Consider the following 23830-nt stretch of genomic DNA (forward strand, 5'->3'; position numbering starts at 1 on the left):
CCCCCCACTTCAGGGTCATCAGAAAGCGATGAGGGGGATGTCTACTGGGCACTCAATTATTCCCTACAGAGACTAATTCCCATAGGGTATAATGGAGAATTGATCTGCTGGTATCTTGGGCTCTGGGCAAGCTGTTCTTTGAGGTAGAGGCACCAAATTTGCAGCATAGCATCCAATTTCTCTCTTCAAAACACCCTCCAAGTTTCAAAAGCATTGGACCAGGGGGTCCAGTTCTATGACGTTCAAAAGAAGGTGCCCCTATCTTTCATTATTTCCAGTGGAAGGAAGGCATTTAAAAGCTGTGTGGTCAGATGGCCAGAACTCCCTTTGGAGTTCAATTATGCTTGTCACAACCTTGCTCCTGGCTTCACCCCCAAACTCTCCTGGTTCCACCCCCAAAGTCTCCAGTTATTTCTTTAATTGGACTTGGCAACCCTACTTTGATGGACCGTCTGATTCAGTCTAAGGCAGCTTCATCTGTTTGTGTGAGAAGCTTTCCCAAAAGAGAAGCAAAAGTTTGTGTTCTGTGCTGAAGGTTATGGAGACTATGCTGACAATTGAGAGTCTGCAAACCACCAGTACACGGCAAAACATATTCCTGAGTGCGGATTGAGCTGTTGGTTAACTTAAAAATAGCTGACATCTCGACATGCCTTTTTGCTTTCAGTCTTTCAGCAAGTTACCAAGTTGCTCGTCTGTGAATGCTTGCTTTGTTTTATTCTGTTTGACTTTTAATGAGCCTTTTGGGCCTCGATCAAAGACTTTGTGGACTGGCTGCTGGGAGGGGCAGGTATCAAATTCCTACTCAATCCTTGAGTGATTTTCAAGCCAGTCCCTCTTCCTCAGCCTGTTGTTAGGGGGGGCCCTCCCACTAGGCAAACTAGGCGGTTGCCTAGGGCACCGAGAGGCAGCAAATTGGGCTCTCACCTCCCCGCCCCGGTGCCCCAGGCAAGCGCTTAGCTTGCCTCCCTCCCCCCTCCCTGCTGCCGCTGCTGCGGCCACCGCTAGCCCCCTCTGGGCCGCTGCCCACCCCCTGCACTCTGTCCCACCCCCCCCACCCCCCGGCGCTCCACTGGCCTGCCCAACGTGGCTAAAAGCGGTGGCGCCCCGCTCACTCCTTCCCCCTGTTTGTTGCTGGCTAAAAGTAAGCTTTGCCGGCCTCACAGCTCGCTCCTGTGCATTAAAACGCGCAGGCGCAAGCTGCGAAGTCGGCAAAATTTACTTTTGGCCAGCGACGATCAGGGGGAAGGGAGAGACCAAGCGGAGCACCACTGCTTTTAGCCGCGTCGGGCAGGCCAGTGGAGCGCCGGGAGGGGCAGGGAGTGGGGGGGCAGGGTGCTGGAACGCGACGTTAGAGCCGGTTCCGGCATTGATATATGGGGAAGGGAGGGAGAGGGCGCGGAGGGGAAGGGGTGCGGAACTGAAGGGGGGGAGCTGTGGGGGCGCACTTTGGGGGGGGCGCCAGGCAGCAAGTCTGCCTAGGGCACCCCAGGGTGTCGGGCTGACCCTGCCTGTTGTTGTTAGGGAGAAAGTGAGGGGGGAAGTACATCTGCTAACCTGAATTTCATAGGCAAAGGGTGGAATAAAAATGGCTACATTGGAATAGATAGCCAAACGTTCATGTTTGAGTGTTGATTACCTTTACAAGGACAAATCCTTTCCTTGGGGCTTTTTTTTTGTAACAGGAACTCCTTTGCATATTAGGCTACACACCCCTGATATAGCCAATCATCCCAAGAGCTTAGAGGGCTCTTAGTACAGGGCCTACTGTAAGCTCCAGGAGGATTGGCTACATCAGGGGTGTGTGGCCTAATATGCAAAGGAGTTCCTGCTACAAAAAATTTCCTGCCTTTCCTAAATATTATGACTTCCCTGTTTTATTTTCCCACAAGCTGATTTGGCAACTTGCCACCAAAAGTGCTTTGCATTTATCTGTGTAGCACTCAGGGCTTTTTTGAGCAGGACGCAGTTCCAGCTGGCTTGGCATCATGGGGTGTGGTCTAATATGCAAATGAGTTCCTGCTGGGCTTTTTCTACAAAAAAAGCTCTGATTTTCCTATTTTATTTTCCTACAAACTGGTTTGGCAACTTGCCATCAAAAGTGTCTTGCATCTACCTGTGTATCATTCGAGACTTACTTTTGATGGTGTACATTTTTTCTGTGTGTGAAATGCAGAAAAAAACAGCTCGTAGATTATCCCTGTGTGATGATACCTATGTTACTTTTTCCAGAGAGGTGCTCTCCAACATAAGTGCACACATAATGCTGAGAGCAGTTGAGAGACTGTGAATGTGCTGGGCGCAGAGAGCCTGCAGTATTGTGGTCCAGACCTTTCATCGAGTTTAAGAGGGAACCAATATTGCATTGGCACCCTCCAACAGTGATACTGATGTGTGTATGTGTGACCACAGAGCTAACAGGCTTTAGCAGTGGCAGCATCTGAAGGAAGCCTTTTAAGTCAGAGTTCAGCCCACTGCCCGTTGCTATTTAAGCATCCTTGCATCTCCTTGAATCGTCACATATCTATGGGCCCAGATGGACTCTCATAATAGTAATTGGTAGTAAAGTCTTGAACTTCGTGTCAGGTCACCGGCTGAATACACTTTCTTTTCCCTTTTTTGTTATCGTAATCCGGCTATTATGTGATAATAAAATGTACTTGAGTTTTAAGTCCAATTATTAAAGATGAAATACAGCTGGCAAACATTTAATAGGCCATTTGAGTTAACCTGTCTGGAATGGGTTTGCTCATACCCTGATTTGGTAAGTGATAACCAAAATGAACTTTTTGAATTAGGTGCTATGGCTGTCTGTCTATCATCTATCCATCCATCTATCTATCATGTCTGTCTGTCTGTCTATCTATCTGTCTTCTTCTTCTTCTTCTTCTTCTTCTTCTTCTTCTTCTTCTTCTTCTTCTTCTTCTTCTTCTTCTTCTTCTTCTTCTTCTTCTTCTTCATCATCATCATCTACTGTAATGGATTTTTATTCCACCCACCCTGCAAAGAGGCTCTAGCTCTCTTCCCTCCCTCACACAGGAATTTCCCCTTGTTTCTTCTTCTTGGCTTGGGGAGCAGTCCCTTTATTTTCTTCTTATTTGAAGGTTTATGGCCATCCCTCCCTGGTACATTATTATAGTTTGATGCTAATGCAGCCCAGGAACATGAGGGAAGAGACACGATCCCCCCTTTTAAACTTATACTTCTGAAAGTGGCACATGAGAGGGTTTTGAAAGTTCAAAAACAAAGTATTTTAGTCAATGTATAAGGGAAAAGGTCAGGTAGAATCAGGGGTAATATTTTCCAGGCCTTTTTTTGTAGCAGGAACTTGTTTGCATATTGGGCCGCACACCCCTGATGTAGTCAGTCCTCCTGGAGCTTAGGCTCTGTTCAAAGAGCCCTGTAAGCACTTGGAGGATTGGCTACATCAGGGGGGTGTAGCCTAATATGCAAAGGAGTTCCTACTACAAAAAAAGCCCTGCCGTTTTCATTCAATTGTATCTGAAGGAGCGTTCTTGCAGGCAAAAGCTCATACTCTGAGTGAACTTGGTTGGTCTTAAAGATGCCCCTAACTTTGTTCTTCCCAGTTCTCAGTCAGCGCTAAACTGAATTCTCTTCAGCAGGCAGTTCCCAGCTCTTTCTTTCTCAACTGATGCTAGCCAATGAAATCCCTTTGAGCCACCTACTACTCAAAGGCTCTCTGGCTTTGTGTGGTAGAACCTCTCCACAGTCCATCACGTGCTTATACAGCACTTAGGAGCTTTCAGAGCAGAGTCTGTCCCAGATGCCTTTGTTTAGGTAACTAGAGTCTCTCAGACTTATGCATCAAAGCATCCCTCGCCACTCCTTTTACTCTCAGCCCTCCATCTTGACCTCTAATTAGCCAAACCTGCACCAAACATGGCTGACTGTGATCACAGAACAATACAACAAAACCCAGCAAAGCAACGGTGGCGAGTCTGTCTTTCTAGGGATGTTTGCGTACCATGGCAGGGGTTCTTATAAAAGGATTGTTTGCTATGCTGTTTAAGGATGTCCTTGGTTTCTAATTTCCAATGCAGGCTATCACAGGGTGGCCAAACTGCAGCTCAGGAGCCACATGTGGCTCTTTCACACATATTGTGTGGCTCTCAAAGCCCCCAGTGCCCGATCAGCTGGCTTGGAGAAAGCATTTCTCTCTTTAAATCACTTCCCCAAGCCAAGCCAGCCAGCAGCTTGGAGAAGGCATTTAAAGATAAAGTTGCTTTCTTTCTACATCTCCCTCCCCAACTATTTCCTTCCTTCCTTCCTTCCTTCCTTCCTTCCTTCCTTCCTTCCTTCCTTCCTTCCTTCCTTCCTTCCTTCCTTCCTTCCTTCCTTCCTTCCTTCCTTCCTCTCTCAAACATCTAACATTCATGTCTTGCGACTCTCAAACATCTGATGTTTATTCTGCATGGCTCTTATGTTAAGCAAGTTTGGCCACCTCGGAGCTATCATGTCATAGGACTCCTTCCAACCCCTGAATTCCACATGGATACCTTCTCCCTACAGAAATCACTGAACAACTAGGAAGAGTGCTGTCAATGCAAGTGTGTCAGGCTTCTGCCCTCTATAACTTCTGCAGGGTCAGAATGTAAGAAATTTTACAGCGGAATCTCCCCTTATCTGAGCGGCCCTTGTAATTTTAGTGGCACTAATAGTAATGTAGTAGATGATTGTAAATAGTAACCTGGGACTTATTGCTCTTAGATGCTTGACTACTTAATTGATAGATGCCCTTGTTCTGACTCTTTGAGTGATTACCAGGTAGTTTGGCACACAGCTAGAGGCTGTAACCTTAATTGTGACTGATTAATTTGGCTGAAATATGTTGCTAAGTCAATTCAGCTGTTTCATTAAACTGATTGAATTGCATCTAGCTATTAGAAGTGTTTGAAAGAAAGGTAGCCGACAGATGATATAGGAGCGCTAACCTCTGCATTAAGCTATAAAATAGCCATTAAGGAAACTTGTGCCAAAATTGAATTGTTCCAGAGAAATTTGATTTCCGGATCTATTGCTAATTAAACGATATAGGCTTAATGGGTGTCAGGAGTTAATTGGAACACCCAAAGGCCTCCGCATGGGCTTTAAATATTTTTGTCATCATTTTTATTTCCTATGCTGTGTTTGATCCTTCAGCAAATATGGTCAGTGTGACTTCCTAGGCTGTCTTTGCAGATCTCTGGACTTTCATTTGTAAATGAAACAAAGATTGTTCAAAAAAAGTTAATGTTCTTTTCAAAAATAATAAAAATCATAGAATCACAGCTGGAAGGGGCCATAAAGGCCATCTAGCCCAACCCTCTGCTCAATGCAGGATCAGCCTAGAGCCAGGGTGGCCAAACTGTGGCTCGGGAGCTGCATGTTGCTCTTTCACACATATTGTGTGGCTCTCAAAGACCCCACTGCCCTGTCGGTCATCTTGGAGTAGGCATTTGTCTCTTTAAATCACTTCTCCAAGCCAACCAGCGCATTGGAGAATGTATTTAAAGTTGCTTTCTTTCCACCTCTTCCTCCCCATCCATTTACATTTCCTTCCTTCCTTCCTTCCTTCCTTCCTTCCTTCCTTCCTTCCTTCCTTCCTTCCTTCCTTCCTTCCTTCCTTCCTTCCTTCCTTCCTTCCTTCCTTCCTTTGCTTAAAGAGAGCAACTATGCCCCACCCCCCCAGCTCCTCTTATCCAGACTGAACATACCCATTTCTCTCAGCCTTTCCTCATAGGGCTTGGTCTGCAATTACCAGTTGTGTTGCAATGTAGAGTCTTAGTATTATTATAGATCCACAAAGGAGTAATTAAATTATGGAATTCACTGCCCATGGACATAGCACAGGTTGCTTTAAAAGGGAGTTAGATTCATAGAGGAGAGGTCCATCAATGTTTACTAGCCATGGTGAATAAAGGGAACTTCCCTACAATAGAAGTAGCAAGCCTTGTAATACCAGTGGTAGGAGGCAGCTTTGGCCCCTATACCTGCTTGGTGGTCCTCCAAAACAATACTTTTGGCTACTGTGTGAAACAGGATGCTGGACCAGATAGACAACTGCCCTAATCCATTTGGATTGATGGGTGCATCTAGGTCAGTATTATCTACCCTGCCTTGACAGCAGCCTAAGACAGAGAAAAAGGTCTTCCCCAGATCTGCTGTGTTTATTAAGCATAATTTTATTTAGTTTGCCTTCAAGAAACATAGTTCTCCCTGCATCCGTTTTATCTTCACAGCACACAGTTAGCTTTGTTGGACTGAATGAGAATGAGCGGTTCAAGTCAACCAGTCAGTTTTCTGGTGAACGCAGTTTTGAACCCAGGTCTCCCTTGGTCCTAATCCAGCTGCACCTTTTAACTGGAGATTGCAAAGGTCAAACCACGGATCTTCTTGCTAATCACAAGGCCTACCACTAAGGATGCTAGCCTTCAGGATAGGACCGGGGGATTCCCCGGAATTACATCTCATCTCCAGACTGCAGAGATCATTCCCCTGGAGAAAATGGATGCTTTGGAGGGTAGACTCTGTGGCATTGTACCCCATTGTGGTCCCCGTCCTCCCCAGGCTCCATCCCCAAATCTCCACATTTCCTAACCTAGAGCTGGCAACCCTGCCTCCCTACCCCCTGTCAGTGGCCGGGGATCTGAACAGCAGACTTCACAGCAGCCACCTGGTAGATATATCCAGAATAAACTAGTAAAGAAGGATGTGTAAAGTCCCCCTTGTGAGTGTTTTGTCTCATTTCTTCCCTCCTTCCTAGCCTAGATTATTCAGAATCTTTTCCTCCCACATCCTCAAGGTGTGAAAAAAACAATTATCTTTCTTGGCATTCCGTATTTTACAGTTTCCGCATGACTGTCAATACGGCTGTTCACCGGAACTTGTCTCAATCCCTGCTGGAACTGACACATTTGAATTCCATCACTATGAAACAGCTTTTAACAAAATAAATAAATAAGAATGTGTGTAAACAGGGGATTCCATAAAGCTTTCTTGAGGGTTCTATATAAAATCTTGTGAAAAACACTCGTTAAAGGGGCCTTATCATAAAATGGTTACTTGGAGGTGAGATGTATCTTGACAAAATTTGTTTCTGAGCCGAAGCATAAAAATAAGAGAGATGAAAAAAGACATTATTACCTCAGATACACAAATATAGAAATTCTTTGAATAGTAATCTAACAGTAGATACTTTTCTCAATACCCCTACAGACGAGGGTATAAATAAGACATTTTTCTGTCAGTATTGGCCTTTATTTGTCCAAGGTTGTATTGCATGGCATGTTTACCGTAACCTTTCATATCATGGCTTCTGCTTTCTGGTAATTCACCCTTCAAATTAGCATCTGAGGGTACTTTGAAAGGCTCAGAAATATAAAAATGACCAAAACCGCACCCACACATCATTGGATATTGTGCCATTCTTTCAATATAGCAGCCATTTGCAACTGGATTTTCCCATCCAGTTACGAGTTACAGCTACAGCATAGTGATAGAGCAAATATTCAGCGATCCATGGAATCAGTGGTGGAACCTTAGCTATAGAACTGTGAGACCATGACTGTGGAAGTGGACTGTGGATCACCAATAATGGTTTGCATACAAAAAGTCCCAGGTACAGTCTGTGGCATCTCCAGTTCAAAGGAATATGTATGAAGTGATATGAAAGACCTCAACGTGAGACCGTGGAGAGCTAAAGTAGAGATGATTGACCCTGATGTACCAATGCTTCAGTATGGCAGCTTCAACTGTATGTATTCCACCAACCACCAACTGTGCAGTATTAGCAGTTAGGGCTCCAAAATGGCCACAGATCCACATTAAAGCACATTTCCCTCATTGCCCTCTCCAGATTCAATACTGTTACATTCTGCAGAATGGCAGCTTCAAAATGGCAGCCATTCTTCCACATCTTCATTCTGAAGTTTTACTGATATGCAGAGGATAGAATGGGGAACTAGGCCTGGGGAGACCCCAATTCAAAACCCTATTCTGCCTTGAGGCTTCACTGAGTAACCTTGGACAGGTCTCTTTCTGTTCCACCTAGTCTTCTGAAATAAACTCATGTATGTGGATGGCCCTGAGCTCCTGAAAAGAAGTGAAATGTATGATCGAGAGACAGATGAAGCCTGATGAACTTTTTGCTGCCCATGTGCTGGAAGAAAACAATTCCTTCTTATTAATGTCCCATGCACTGGAAAGGGCCCAAGACAAAGGGCTTCACAGCTAAATATTACAAATGACAAAGGTGGGGTTTGTGTTGAAAGACCTGATGTCCACTCAATTGATGTGCCGTTTCTTTGTTCATAGAAGGCACATATAAAAAGCTGAGTCTTCTATCAAAACACGATTCAAGACAATGCCTGCAAAGTACCCCACTCACTCCTTCTTCTTTCTCTTATTTTAATAGTGCCGGCCCTAAAGGTGATAACATTTATGAATGGAGGTCTACTATCCTTGGTCCCCCGGGTTCTGTATATGAAGGTGGCGTCTTTTTCCTGGATATCACGTTTTCTTCTGATTATCCATTTAAACCACCAAAGGTAAGGCTGTGTATATAATTTTCAAAATGGTGGATCTTAGAAAAGGGCTGTCTGTGTGTGTGACTTCCCTTCTGAAGGAGAGCAAAGAGCACTTGTAGGTTGACAGTTGGTAAAAATATAGCAAGACACCACTGTGCTGTCAACACCATTTCAAATATGGTCTCAGACCCACAAGCAGGGGTGGAATTCTAGCAGGAGCTCCTTTGCATATTAGGCCACACCCCATGGTGTAGCCAATCCTCCAAGACAGGGTTGCCAATCCCCAAGTGGGGGCAGGGGATCCCCTGGTTTGGAGGCCCTCCCCCCGCTTCAGGGTCGTCAGAATCGGGGGGAGGGGAGGGGAGGGAAATGTCTGCTGGGAACTCTTATTCCCTATGGAGATTTATTCCCATAGAAAATCATGGAGAGTTGATCTGCGGGTATCTGGGGCTCTGAGGGGGCTGTTTTTTTGGGCACTGAATTTTCAGTATAGCATCTAGTGCCTCTCCCCAAAATACCCCCCAAGTTTCAAAAAGATTGGACCAGGGGGTCCAATTCTATGAGCCCCAAAAGAAGGTGCCCCTATCCTTCATTATTTCCAATGGAAGGAAGGAATTGAAAAGGTGTGGTGTGCCATCCCTTTAAATGTGATGGCCAGAACTCCCTTTGGAGTTCAATTATGCTTTTCACACCCTTGCTCCTGGCTCCACCCCAATGTCCCCTGGCTCCACCCCGAAAGTCTCCTGGCTCCACCCCCAAAGTCCCCAGATATTTCTTGAATTGGGCTTGGCAACCCTGCTCCAAGAGCTTCCAAAAAAGAGCCTTGTAAGCTCTTGGAGAATTAGCTACATCAAGGGTGTGTGGCCTAATATGCAAAGGAGCTCCTGCTAGAATTCCACCCCTGCCCACAAGTAGGGTAGAAACTGCCCCAAACTAAAATGGTAGTGGTGGAATAGGCTTGCCAGGTCTGTGTTAGAAAATAGCTAGAGACTTGGGGGTGGATCTGGGACAGAGTGCGGTTGGGGGGAGGGGCCTGCATATGGTATAATGCCATAGAGTCCACCCTTTAAAGCAGCCATTTTCTCCCGGGGAGCTGATCTTTGCCAACTGGAGATCAGTTTTAAGAGCAGGAGATTACCAGACCCCACCTGGAAGCTGGCAACCCTATGAAACTGCTGTCAACTCACAGTTGACTTATGGTGACCCTGTAGGGTTTTCAAAGCAAGAGAATTTCAGAGGTGATTTGCCGTTGCCTGCCTCTGCATCATGACTCTGGATTTCCTTGGTGGGCTGCCATCCAAATACTAACCGGGGCCAACCCCAGGGCCAGATCTACATATTTTTTGAGTGGGGGCAAGAGTAAAAAATGCACCCCCCACTCAAAAAATGGTAGGGGGGGGGCAGCACCAGCTCTGGAGTGCTGCCTCGCTCCCCCCCCCCCCCGAGGGAACCTTGGGGCTGCTTTTGCACCTTTCCATGTTGCAGAGAAGGGGTGAAAGCAACCAAAGCAGATTGGGGGTGCATGACTGCTTTCGCCATCTCTTTGCCTTGCGGAGAGGGGGTGAAAGCAGCCGATCTGCCTCCCTCCCCATTTAAATGGGGGGGGGAAGGCAAATCGGAGGCACGGGGCTGCTTCCACCGCCTCTCTGCCTTGCCGAGAGGCGGTGAAAGGAGCCGATCTGCCTCCCTCCCCATTTAAAGATCTTGCCTGCCAGCTGGCCAGCAGGATCTTTAAATGAAGCGGGAGACAGATCGGGAGGTGCGGGGCTGTTAGGTCTGTAGTTAGGTCCCACCTGGAAGTTGGCATCCCTTACTGGAAACCTCTCTGCAAGAGAGAGAGGCGGCAAAAGCAGCTGCTCTGCGGGGCTGCTGGCTTGCTCCCCCCCACCTGCCCCTTGGGGAGCACCCAATTTGGCACACCCCCAGGCAGCGCCCAGGGCAAGCACTCCCCTCTGCCTCCCCACAGATCCGGCCCTGGCCAACCTTGCTTAGCTTCCCAGATCTGACAAGATCAGGCCAGCCTGGGCTATCTGGGCCAGAGCAAGCTATAATGGATCTCCTAGAAATACACATTAAGACACATTTGTTGTACCACAGAGCTGCATTTAGAGGTTGCTGTCATCTGAAGGGAGAAAAATTAGTTTTGGACTAAGGCAACAGCAGCTACCAGTTTTATCATGTTCCAGCTTCTACTTGCTGGGGAGGGGGGGTGGAATAGAGAAGATATTGTGATTCATCCTTCTGCATGCACACAGAAGGGGATTCCCACAGGTCCTTAAATTCCCCTTTCCCACCAGGCCTCAGCCAGCTAAATATTTTATCAAGCTGACCGCAGTGTGCCTAACTGTTAACCAGAACGGGTAGCCCATACAGTGGCTTAAATTGTGGCCCTAAATTATTAATATACTAAGGTTTGAAAACTCCCGGAGCATTTGATAAGACAACTGGATTGTTTTCTAATGACACCTCAACCTAGACCTCTTGAGTAGGCAGCTTCAAACAGAAACAGAAGCCAACTGTTGAGTTAGTGCACAAGTTAGCTAAACAAAGATTCCCCAGAGAGACAGCATAAGAATTCTCAACTAAATAAAGAAGTAAGGAAAATTGCCTGGTTTTTTTTTTTAAATTAAATGTTAGTTTTTGTTCACTTACACTAACTCTATCCTCCCTTCTAAGTCTGTTGAAGTCTCTTGAATTCAGTGAGCTTAGAAGGGTGCAGGGCTTTTTTTGTAGAAAAAGCCCAGCAGGAGCTCATTTGCATATTAGGCCACACCCCTGACCACCATTGTTTTGCACACTGCTTTTTTGTAGGGGAAGCCCAGCAGGAACTCATTTGCATATTAGGCCACACGCCCTGATGCCAAGCCAGCCGTAACTACGTTCCTGTGTGTTCCTGCTCAAAAGAAGCCCTGGAAGGGTGTAACTGCAGGATGGCACTCTTGGATTGGAAATAGGGTTGTCTGGTCCCCCCTCCCTGGCCACTTGCTGGGGATGGAGGCCATAGGGTTGCCAGATCCAGGTTGGGAAACTCCTGGAGATTTGGGGATGAAGCCTGGGTAGGGGGACCGGGACCTCAGTGGGACACAATCAGGGCTGGCCCTGCCACTAGGCAAACTAGGCAATTGCCTAGGGCGCAGCCTTCTGGATGCGCCAAATTGGGTGCCCCCATGTGATTCAGTGATGTTATCAGTGCAGGGGAGTGGCACAAGAAGTTAGCCTTGCTTACGGTGCCAGATAGTCTAGGGCTGCCCCTGGGCACAATGCCACCTTCCAAAGCATCCATTTTTTCCAGGGGACCCAATCTCTGTAGTTAGGTCCCATCTGGAAGTTGGCATCCCTTACTGGAAACCTATAGTGGGAACTCTGAGCGCTAAAGTTAGTGCATGGAGTCGGGATGAAGATTTTCATTTCTGGCAGAAGGCTGAAGGTCTCTTCACTTGCTTTCATGAGCCTTTGATACCAATCTGCACACTTGTAAAAATAATTTGAGGACTGTTTTTTTTATCATGACAATTTTATGGAGTAATTAAAATGGAACTAATTGCTTCATAGTATGAATTCTCAGAACAGTTTTATAGAAAGGCAAGCCTTAAATAGGAATCAGATGCTTTTTCTCAGAGTCTTTTTCGTGGTGGTAGAAAAATAGCACGCTAGCTCAGATCCTGCTGTTGGCCCCTGACTACCGTTCAAAGCGGTGTACCGACATGAACAGACTGTAAAACATCTCCGATGAAGAGGACACAAACGAAGCAGTTATTAAATTCTCCTCAACATATCAATCTGAAATTTCCTGAAATGTTAAGACTTCTCAGTCACGGACCTTTCTGTTGCCATTGATTTTTTTTTTAGCAGTTCTAAACTGTTTATGAAGTGTGTGTTGAGTTGTAGTTTCGCCGTGAAAGAATGTGCCTTTGTTTACTGAAACCGTTTCATCTCTTCCAATAATTTCAGTCAAAACAGTCAAAATTCCATCAGGAATGTTAGAATTAATTAGGCAGTTAAGTAAATAATTGGATAGCAAAGTGAGATAAATAGAAGCTTCATTTTTTTCCCACAAAAAGGCTGTGTCTTTATTACTGTTGCCTTAAAATAAAAAATAAATAAATAAAAAGGAATCCTGCCTTGATACTGGCATCAATTATCATTTTTAAAAACGATGCCTGCTACTGAAGAGTCTGACATCTTGCTTTTTCTAAAGAGGGTGCCAAGTCTAATCCATAAAATTGTCCCAAGCATAAAACTGAAATCGCATGTGTTTGCTCATATGATAAAGATTTTTTTTTTGCCAGCATAAATGTTTGTTTAAAAATTGCAGCTGTGTAGCAGATGTCTGAGGGAGAAGATTCAAAACCTGCTATTGAACAAATAGGCCCAAGTTCTCAGTTTGTTCAACCGGTGCATCTGTTGAACCTTACGCTGTTGAAATCAAGGAATGGTGGGGGGCTGTCTCTCTTCAGCCTTCTATAACAAGTTGTATAATCTGGCAGTGTTCCAGAGACCTGTTTTCGGCAGACCCAAGAGCTCAGGGATGACCAGGAGTATTTTGGACTGTTTTCCATTTTGAAAATCTCACCTACTTTTGAAAATGTCACTGGTTTCAAAGGTGTTTGCAGTATTGTTCTCAGGGGTGGAATTCTAGCAGGAACTCCTTTGCATATTAGGCCACACACCCCTGATGTAACCGATCCTCTAAGAGCTTGGAAAGGAAAGGTCCCCTGTGCAGGCACCAGTCATTTCCGACTCTGGGGTGACGTTACTTTCACAACATTTTCACGGCAGACTTTTTTTAACAGAGTGGGTTGCTATTGCCTTCCCCAGTCTTACACTTTTCCTCCAGCAAGCTGGGTACTCATTTTACTGACCTCAGAAGGATGGAAGGCTGAGTCAATCTTGGGCCAGCTACTTGAATCTACTTGAGGGACGGTAGCGGGGAGGGACGGTAGCTCAGTGGTAGAGCATCTGCTTGGGAAGCAGAAGGTCCCAGGTTCAATCCCTGGCATCTCCAAAAAAGGGTCCAGGCAAATAGGTGTGAAAAACCTTAGCTTGAGACCCTGGAGAGCCGCTGCCAGTCTGAGAAGACAATACTGACTTTGATGGACCAAGGGTCTGAATCAGTATAAGGCAGCTTCATATGTTCAATCCAGCTTCCACTGGAATAGAACTCAGGTTGTGAGCAGAGAGTTCAGACCACAGTACTGCTGTACTGCTGCTTTACCACTCTGCGCCACGGGCTTACAGAATAAGAGCTTACAGGGCTCTTATTCCAGGGTCTACTGTAAGCTCTTGGAGGATTGGCTACATCAGGGGTGTGTGGCCTAATATGCAAAGGAGCTCCTAGCTCCTGCTAGAATTCCACCCCTGGTTGTTGTTATTGTTGCTGTTTATTGTATTTATGAATCACCCGATTCCTGGTACTACAGGGTTCTGGGGGTGCAGAAGTCCATTAGAAAACATACAAATAAAACAATAACTAAAAACATTTTAATATCAGATGGCATTAATTAGCCCCAGTTCAGACTTAGGTCCTGCAGAGCTCTGATAGAATCCAGCAGAGAGCTTCACCAGTTTGGGGCCAGAACCAAAAAGGCCCTGGCCCTGGTCAAGGACGGCTGGATGTCTTTAGGGCCAGGGACCACCAGCAAATTGCTGTCTAAGGAGTGTAACACTCTCCCGGGGACATAACGGAGGGGATGGTCCCATAGATACATTGGTCCCCGACTGCTCCAGGTCAATACCAAAACCTTGAACTTGGCTCGGTGCCCCACTGGGAGCCAGTGTAGCTGGTGCAGCACATGTTGTGTATGCATCTCCATGGCATTCCTGTCAGGACTCATGCCACCACATTCTGGATCAGTTGGAGCTTCCCAGTCAGTCTCAAGGGTAAGCCAGCATAGAACGAGTTTTACAGTAGTCTAGCCTGGAGGTGACCACTGCATGGATTACCATGGTAAGATAAGGGTGTAACAGGAAAGGGGACAATTGCTGGACTTGGCACAGATGAAAGAAATCCAGCCTGGCAGTATGCATGACTTGGGCCTCTATATTCAAGGAGGAATCCGACCACTCTCAAACTCTTAATGGATTGCGCCAGTGTCAGTGGCACCCCATCAAGAGTGGGCAACCTATGCCCCAATCCCAAAGCCCGCCCCCCAGCCATGGAACCTCCATCTTGGATTCAGTTTCAACCCCCACCCATGGCCTCCAGACCTGTGGGTGGCCATTCAGTAACAGATACAGCTGGTTGTCATCAGCATATTTATGGCACTCAGGCCCAAACCTCTGCACCAGCTTGGTGAGGGGGCCACATATAGACGTTAAGCAACATCAGGGAGAGAAGTGCCCCCTAAAGAATCCTACCTATTAAGGGGTGTCTAGAGGATATATTCTCTTCTAGCCAATCCTCTGTCCCTGGCCTTGGAGAAAGGAGGCAAGCCATTGAGGGGCTAGCCCTCGATCTCCTATGTTAGCAAGGTGATGGGTGAACAGGTCATAGTTCAATGCTGCTGTTAGGCCTGACAATAATAGCAGCGCTGACTTGCCTCCATCTATTCAGCTATCTCTGACCTCTGCCCAGGGCGGAAACTAGATTGGAATGGATCCAACACTGATGTGTCCTCCAGGAATCCTTGGAACTGTTCAGCTACTGCCCTCAATTACCTTACCCAGAAATGATAAATTCAAAATTGGGTGGCAATTGGCGGGAACTAAAGGATACAAAGGAGCCCCATGGTGCAGAGTGGTAAGCTGCAGTCCAAGCTCAGCTCACTATCTGAGTTTGATCCTGGCAGAAGCTGGGTTCAGGTAGCCAGCTCAAGGTTGACTCAGACTTCCATCCTTCTGAGGTTGGTAAAATGAGTACCCAGCTTGCTGGGGGGTGAAGTGTAAATGATTGGGAAAGGAAATGGCAAACCACCCTGTAAAAGTCTGCCAAGAAAATACCTTGATGCGATGTCACCCTGTGGTTCAGTAACAACTCGGTACTTGCACAGGGGACTACCTTTACCTTTTTTTTAAAGGATTCAAAGTTGTTGTTTTTCAAGAGTGGTACTTCTTAAGTCTCTCCTGGTGAGCTGGTAGCATCATACTCCTGCTTTGGATGTATGTGTGCGGGGGTGGGGGGGAAATAAAAGCAAAGCATGGGAATATTTAACATCATTCTTCTAGACTTGGGGAACACACACAATCTGCGGGCATTGATGCTCTGTATTCTTGGTGCTTGGGGGAGCAACAGTGGGAGGGCTTCTGGAGTTCTGGCCCTCCTTAAGACTCTCCAGTTAATTCCCTATTTCCAGGGACACATTGACAATATCAATCAATGGGCTCCATATCCTCTCATCACCTGCTTTCACTATCCATGAGGGACATGGGTCAAGGAGTCACATGGTTGACCTGACAGCACCCAGGATCCTGTTGACATCAGCAAGAGAGAGTACACTGAAAAAGTCAAAGACTGAATCCAAAGGCGGCCAGAGGGCCTCCATCCAGTTCACGTACTGTATCAATATTGGCAGATAGGTCGTGACGGAGCAACAGGACATGAACAAGCTCGTGAAAGCCTCACAGCTAATTGCCAAATTACTGCTATTTTGGTTCCCTTTTGTAAGAGATATTAAGAACCAAATCACCCTAAACAATTGTCCTGTGTGTGAGCTAGTGGATGCAGTTGAGGCGGAGAAGAAAGCCTTTTTTGCCACCTCATGAGATTTCATAAACGTCCTATAAGATGTTCTTGTAGCTTTGTCAAGTACCTGCCACCAAACACACCACCAAACTCATAGGACGTGGCACTGTGATTCGAAAGCTTTATCTGTCTCTAGAGCTAATCACTCAGGAGGTTAGTGGGGCAGACAATAACACCATCATTGTGGTCCTGCTTATGTTGAAAAGGAACTCAGGCTAGGCATCTGAATGCCGTTTGATAAGAAAACGTAAGAGAAGTCACATTGAATCAAGCCAACGGTCCATTCCAGTCCAACACTCTGTGTTACATCAACTGCCGGAAGAGGTGCGGGCCCTGCGGGATTTTAACCAATTCTGTAGGGCCTGCAAAACTGTCCTCTTCCAGCTAGCTTTTTAAGACGGAACCCCTGATAACATCAATAATCACTGTGCCATCTTATACACAAATTGTTTATATTATAATGTTATATTGTTTTATTGGTTTTACTGTTTAAATTATTAATTATATTATATATTGTTTTATTGTATCATGGTCTGACCATGTCTTGTTAGCCACCCTGAGCCTGTCTTGGCAGGGAGGGCGGGATATAAATAAAAGTTTATTATTATTATTATTATTATTATTATTACACGATAGCCAAAACCCAGGTGCCATCAGGAAATCCCCCAGTGCGGCCAGAACTCCAGAAGCCCTCCCACTGTTGCCCCCCCAAGCACCAAGAATACAGAGCATCACGGCCCCAGATTGTATGTGTTCCCTAAGTCTAGAAGAATGTTAAATATTCTCATGTTTTGCTTTTATTTCCCCACACCCAAAGCAGGAGTATGATGCTGTCAGCTCACCAGGAAATGCTGCAACAGAGCTTTTAAGTTGGAGATATACATAAATAAGACAGCTGCTTTGGGTGGAGGGTGTGGGAAACCCACATTTTAGATGAGTCTTACATCACAGGCAACAAAAATGAAAAGGCTCCATAGAAACAGTCTCCTCTGAAGAGTAAATAATTCCCAGCGGGTTTCCAAAAGATCAGTAGCGACCTATGCACAAAAGGTGTGTAATAATTTTCTCCCCTTTGCCCCCCTCTCTTTTGTTAGGTTACTTTCCGTACCAGGATCTATCACTGCAACATCAACAGTCAGGGAGTCATCTGTCTGGATATTCTGAAAGACAACTGGAGCCCCGCTTTGACTATTTCAAAGGTTTTGCTGTCTATCTGTTCCCTCTTGACAGATTGCAATCCTGGTAAGGAAATGGTTGTTTCTCTTTGTTTTTAGCGTGACTAATTGCACGGCCAGCAAAGCCAAACCAATTCCTACACTTGGTAATTTAAAAAAAAAATTGCCCAAAGTATATTGACTGTGGAAGACAGACATTAATAACTAGGGTTTTATCTGTTTTATCTGTTTTAAATATGGATCCCTTTATATGTGTAATTTTGATGGATCTACTATTGGAAGCCGCCCTGAGCCACTTGTGGGAAGGGCGGGGTATAAATCTTAAATAAATAAATAAAAAAAAATAAAAAATAAATAAATAAATACTTGGGATCAAATGCAGGAGAGATGATGAATTTGTGATGAAATGGCTCATTGTTTGACACAGCGCCCCCTGGAAACTGGTGCTTTTGTTCAGGTTATCTTCAAGCACTTGGGTACCCAGGTTCTGCAGTTGACCAGCCATTGAGTCACTTTTGATAGCAAAGTACCGATAACAGTGACACCGATTCCTCATTAGTAGTTGCTCCGCCCCTGGGCTTCTGTTTTCCCCAGCTCAAGCAATCAATTCCCCACCAGTTGGTACGCAGGCACACCTTGATCCGCTGTACATCGATGGAGAGATAAATAATAACTTCCATCTGCTTTTTATTGGCCTTATTCGGAACTAGATAATCAATGTCCCATTCGTGTTGCCTCAAAGCTCTCTGGTCAGGCCAGTAGAAGATTATGCCCTCGGTACCAATAACCCAGCAGAAGCTGGGTTCAGGTGGCCGGCTCAGGGGTGACTCTGAGGTCAGTAAGATGAGTACCCAGCTTGCTGGGAGGAAAGTGTAGATAACTGGGGAAGACAATGACAAACCACCTCGTAAAAAGTGTGCCGTGAAAACGTTGTGATGCGACGTCACCCCAGAGTCGGAAACGATTCGTGCTTGTACAAGGGGACTACCTTTTACCTTTTATACCAATAACAGGGATGTCGTGGGCTGATCCTGCACTGACTTCTTTGGCGTTGGATTAGATGGCCTGTATGGCCCCTTCCGATTCTGTGATTATAAGACTTCTAGAGTTATGGGCTAGAGCAGCAAAAAGTAGTCTTCTTGCCCCCAAGGTCCACAATCTGATGCTGCTTCTCTTGGGGAGAGGGATGTTTCCCACCTGTTTATTCTCAATCCTCAGGTGCCATTCCTTACAGGCCCCCAACTTGTACCGGTTAATGTATTACTCTCCAGTCAATGAGATAAGACCTCACTGGTTGCACTTCCTATTAGCACCGTGCTCAGGAAAATGGCTCAACAGCTTTGTCCTTTTAGGACATAGTCATGTGCACAATAGTAAAAACTGAGTTGGATCCTGAATAAGTTTTGAATAAGTGGAATGGAACTTCTCTGCCCCCACCGCCCACCTTCCCACTGCAGCTGGCTTATCTCCATGCAATGCTACATCTAGGGGCTAGGACACCCTGACGTAAACAGGGCAGTCTGGTGCAAGAAGGGGAATTGGTGGAAAATCCTTTTTTTCTTCTGCTAGACTGCAATCATACATACTAAATAATGCATTTTCAATGTAATTTCCAGCTGGATTTTACTGTGTGAACTGGCAAAATCCAGTTAGAAGTGCATTGAAAGTGGATTGAAGGTGCATTATTTAGTGTGTGTGATCATAGCCCTAGTGAAATTTATTTATTTACTTTATATCCTGCCTTTCTCCCCTGTGAGGACCAAAAACAGCTAACATAGTTCTCTTTTCTACCATTTTATTCTCACAACAACCCTCTGAGGTAGGTTAGGCTGAGAATATGACTGGCCACAGGTCAGCCAGCAGGTGTCCATGGTAGAGCAGGGATTCAAACCTGTAAGTTCCTGGTCCAACATTTTAACCATTATACCACTTGTCATTTTGATCCTACCTACTGGGCCCAAGTACAGCCAGTGTCCCCCTTGGAATTGTCTTTTGGGGCAGGCTATATGCATACCCCTTATCTCAATAACTATATATATTTTTTCAGCAATTTCACAAAGGGCTTTTCAGTCAGGTAGGCAAAGCTTCTCTCTATCATGTTCATGTCCAACATGCCAGGAGAGATTTTTTTTTTTTGCCCAGAGAGGCATTCAGATATATTGTTACACACACAAACACAGTGGTACAATCCAGGAGGGGCTGGTTTATGTGTCATCTCTGAATATTTCAGTCTTTGCTAGGCTTACCTGCTATAACTTATCTCAAGGAAGATGAGTATGAGGAATTACAAATTATTGGTTTCCGGCTTGGATGCTGAAAATATTATTCCGGGCAAATGTTTCGAGTCATCTACTAGTTGGAAGATTGCCTGAAATAACTTAAAGTGAAAATGTGAAATGTTTAGAGTCAGTTTGGAGCCAGTTTGGTGTAGTGGCTAAGTATGCAGATTCTTATCTGGGAGAACCGGGTTTGATTCCCCACTCCTCCACTTGCACCTGCTAGCATGGCCTTGGGTCAGCCATAGCTCTGGCAGAGGTTCTCCTTGAAAGGGCAGCTGCTGTGAGAGCCCTCTCCAGCCCCACCCACCTCACAGGGTGTTTGTTGTGGGGGAGGAAGGTAAAGGAGATTGTGAGCCGCTCTGAGACTCTTCGGAGTGGAGGGCGGGATATAAATCCAATATCTTCTTCTTCATCTTCTTCTTTATCAAATGATTACTCTTCTGTTAGACCGGTTATTACTGCTGCTGCTGCAAATGACAACATGTAAAATTGGACATTTGTCAGTTTTGCCAAGAACAACATGCCCCAGGCCTTCCTCTTGGCTTTTCTGTTGTTCTGGCTGTAGGGAATTACTTCATGTCACTTTTTGCAAGCCTTCAAACAAATTCAGTTGTCCCAACATAAAAAAGAATGCTAATTGACTGAAACACCTCTATATGGAATTCTGTTTTGTTGTACTGTCTCCTGCATAAAATGCCAGACTAAAGACTGGCTGTTGAAAATAAAAGAGATCCACATTTTGCGGAAATTAACAGCGTACCCCCCCAAAAAAACTGATGTATCCAGATTGGATTGATTGTAGTCAGAAGTTGCACAGAAGATGGAACTGGCAACAGAAGTAGACTTAGGGTCACTCTGTTGATACTCTCGTTTTTCATGCTCAAACAATAAGTAATGGGTAACTCCTTTAACAATGTACTTCTTTGGTATGTTTTTGTCTCTTTTCTGTCTCTTTTAGTTTTGTCATAGTTTAATAAATCTTAATTTATTCAAAACAAGCAAATCTCTGCCCTCCCCTACAGTTAGAAATGGTCTAGCCTAGGGAAAAAAACTGTTACCATGTGAACTGTTTTATTGAGGTAAATAGTCTGAATGAAATAGACGTGACTCCATAGTCGAGAATAAAACTAATACTGATTCCCTACTAGGAGTTGCTCTGCCTCCAGGCTTCTTTCCCCAGCTCGAGTGATCAGTTCCTCACCAATTGCTGCACAGGCACATTTTGATCCGCAGCTCCTTCCGATTTCCCTCGCAGCTTCCTGACCTTGTTTTTTAGAGATCTGGAAGCTGTGAGGGAAATTGGAGGGAGCTGCAAATCAAAATGTGCCCACACAGCAGCTGTCGGGGAATTGATTGTTTGAGCCAAGGAAAACAGAAGCCCAGGAGCAGAGCGACTGGAACTATTGTCCTGAAAGACAGAAAACACTGTTGGAGCAAAAGTCACTTTTGTAAGTGAAACTTAAAACATAATTTACTAGTAATTTTGAGCACAATCCAATGGGACAGTCTCCTGGGCCAGCTCCAGGGAAACTAATGGAGTCTCCACAAAGACTAGTTGTTAACCTCCAAGGGATGGTTGGAGACTGCCTTGGGATTACAACCAATACTCCCTCTAAACTGTGGATTCTTGTGAGCAGTTGAGTCATTGCTAGTGAGGAATTGGTCTGAGATACTGGTAAACAAAGTCAGCAACTGGCCGCAAGCCTGCCTTCTCTGTTGCAGCCCCCCCACATTGTGGGATGACCTGCCAGAGGAGATCGGGAAGGCTTCTGGCAGTCTGCATACTATGCAAAACTGAATAATTCAAGAGGGCTTTTCTACACAGGCAATTGGGTAGTACAGATATAAAAGGCTTCACAGAGTTATTTGGATAAATTATTGGGAACTGTGGTCTGAACTATTGTCTATATTTTGCTGTGGGTTGGCTCTCATTGTGTAATTTTGCATTATTTAATGTCATGTTAACACTTAAACGCTTTGAAGAAGAAGAAGAAGATGATGATGATATTGGATTTATATCCCACCCTCCACTCAGAGTCTCAGAGCGGCTCACAATCTCCTTTATCTTCCCCCCCACACCAGAAGATACCCTGGGAGGTGGGTGGGGCTGAGAGGGCTCTTGCAGCAGCTGCCCTTTCAAGGACAACCTCTGCCAGAGCTATGGCTGACCCAAGGCCATTCCAACAGGTGCAAGTGGAGGAGTGAGGAACCAAATCCAGTTCTCCCAGCTAAGAGTCCGTACACTTAACCACTACACCAAACTGGCTCTTAAGGTGGATTTGCTTCAAGTTCTGGTTTTTAGAATTCTGGTTGGATTGACCACCGAAATTCTGTTTCCTTGTTTATTGAATGTCCCATCTGTGGATCACATTGACTTATTCTGTGCGATTCACCTTGAGCCCTGGTGAGAAAGGTGGATTATAAATAACGTAAATAAACAAACCATTTTAATGTTGATTTCTTTGTTTTTGGAATGTCACCTAATGTGCCATCTCTGTTCCTTCCCGTGCAGCTGATCCTCTGGTGGGAAGCATAGCCACTCAGTACCTGACCAACAGAGCAGAGCATGACAGGATAGCCAGACAGTGGACCAAGAGATATGCAACATAAATCACATGACTACTTTTGTGCGGTGTGAAGATGCGGGAATGCAGCTTCGCTGTGCGCAACCAATCTTTATAGCCTTTACAATACGGACTTCTGTGTATATGTTATACTGATTCTACTCTCTGCTTTTATCCTTTTGAAGATTGGGATACTATTTCCCCCTCCCCACTTCCCCCTGCCCCTCCACCTCCACTCCCCCCCCCCCAGAAAGGTAAATGCTATCAAGAGTAGAACTTTGTAGCTGTAGATTAGTTATGTTTAAAATGCCTACTTGCAAGTCTTGCTTCTTTGGGATATCAAAATGTATTTTGTGATGTAACTAAGGATACCGTTCCTGAAGTCAACCAAATATTATAGTGCATTTTAACCTAATTCATTATCTGTATGAAGTTATTAAAGGTAGCTGTAGATTACTAGGAAAATTACGTCATTTGTATTAAGCCCAGATCTATTTCCGATATGTGGTACATGCTGTTGTGAAAACTGTTTTAAACTTTTACCTTTGTCAGTTTGTAATGAAAGGGTTTCCTTTGATTTCCCCGCCCCCCATTGCTGCCACTTTGTAGCTCAGAGAGCATCCAGTGTATAATCTCAAACACAATAAACACCTTCCCCAAGGAATAGCTTCTTTCTGTTTTCATATTTGAAATGAAAATTGGTGCATATGGTCATAGATTAGATATAGAGAAAGCTCTTTAGATACAGACACCTGCAAAAAAACCCAAACCCTAGTATCAAGAAGGAAGGACATGAACAAGAGACCTGTAGATTGTGGCCATTTGTGTGGCCCACCTCTGTGCAATTGGGGGGTGGGGGGGTTGCCTCTCTATTTTACTTGAAAGATGAACTGCTGAGGAGAGATTGAGTTTTAATTATTAGCTTGGCTCAGTGGGTGGATCCCAGTGACCTTTTTGCTGAGATACAAAGCACTCTTCGGTCATTTTCCAAGTGGTTGGGAGAGGCTTATATGTTTCTACACCTGATCAGAAATCCAGGGAGATAAAAGTGAGTGGTAAGAGTCTCCTCCCCTTTTGAAAGGACAAGGTAGATTACCAATTCACACTTCGTGATTAATCATCTGTAGTCCCCAAATGTTGACAAACCAATATGGTGCGTGGGTGAGGGAGGTCAGGACAAATCCCATTTGACTTCATGACAAGTCCCAATAAATTGGATTTTTTAAAAAAAATTCCCCTACGTTATACTAGTTTTTGCAAGGTGAAGGCCTCCAACCTATAGGCTCCATTTTATTTTCATAAAAGTTGCTGTGGATTTTGCCAATGTGTTCTTAATTTGTATCTGGTCACAGGCAGCTCAGTACTTAAAATTGAGGTTTAAATTCACAGCCTATCTCATGTTAAATGGTCTTCCAAAGCAGCATGGTTACATGCTCTGTTTCCCAGGTTATCTCCAAGTGGAATAGGTAGCTTCCTGTTAATGTGGAACTTTTGTCTTGAAGAAAGACAGAAAACATTGTTGGAGCAAAAGTCACTTTTGTAAGTGAAACTTAAAACATAATTTACTAGTAATTTTGAGCGCAAAATTACTGGGCCAGCTCCAGGG

General features: G+C 45.1%; 1 protein-coding gene across 3 annotated transcripts in view; it reads left to right on the forward strand.

The window, feature by feature from the left end:
- UBE2E3 (ubiquitin conjugating enzyme E2 E3) overlaps positions 1-22888 on the forward strand; it is a 169403-nt gene extending 146515 nt beyond the window's left edge. For all 3 annotated transcript variants that reach the window (XM_060257203.1, XM_060257202.1, XM_060257201.1), the window contains exons 4-6: positions 8414-8546; positions 17301-17448; positions 22173-22888. In XM_060257203.1, the coding sequence (XP_060113186.1) occupies positions 8414-8546; positions 17301-17448; positions 22173-22270 (379 nt within the window). In that variant the 3' untranslated portion in view covers positions 22271-22888. The remainder of the gene's footprint in view (positions 1-8413; positions 8547-17300; positions 17449-22172) is intronic.
- The last annotated feature ends 942 nt before the right edge of the window (positions 22889-23830 follow it).

Source organism: Heteronotia binoei, chromosome 16 (genome assembly GCF_032191835.1).
Source record: "Heteronotia binoei isolate CCM8104 ecotype False Entrance Well chromosome 16, APGP_CSIRO_Hbin_v1, whole genome shotgun sequence".
NCBI lineage: Eukaryota > Metazoa > Chordata > Lepidosauria > Squamata > Gekkonidae > Heteronotia > Heteronotia binoei.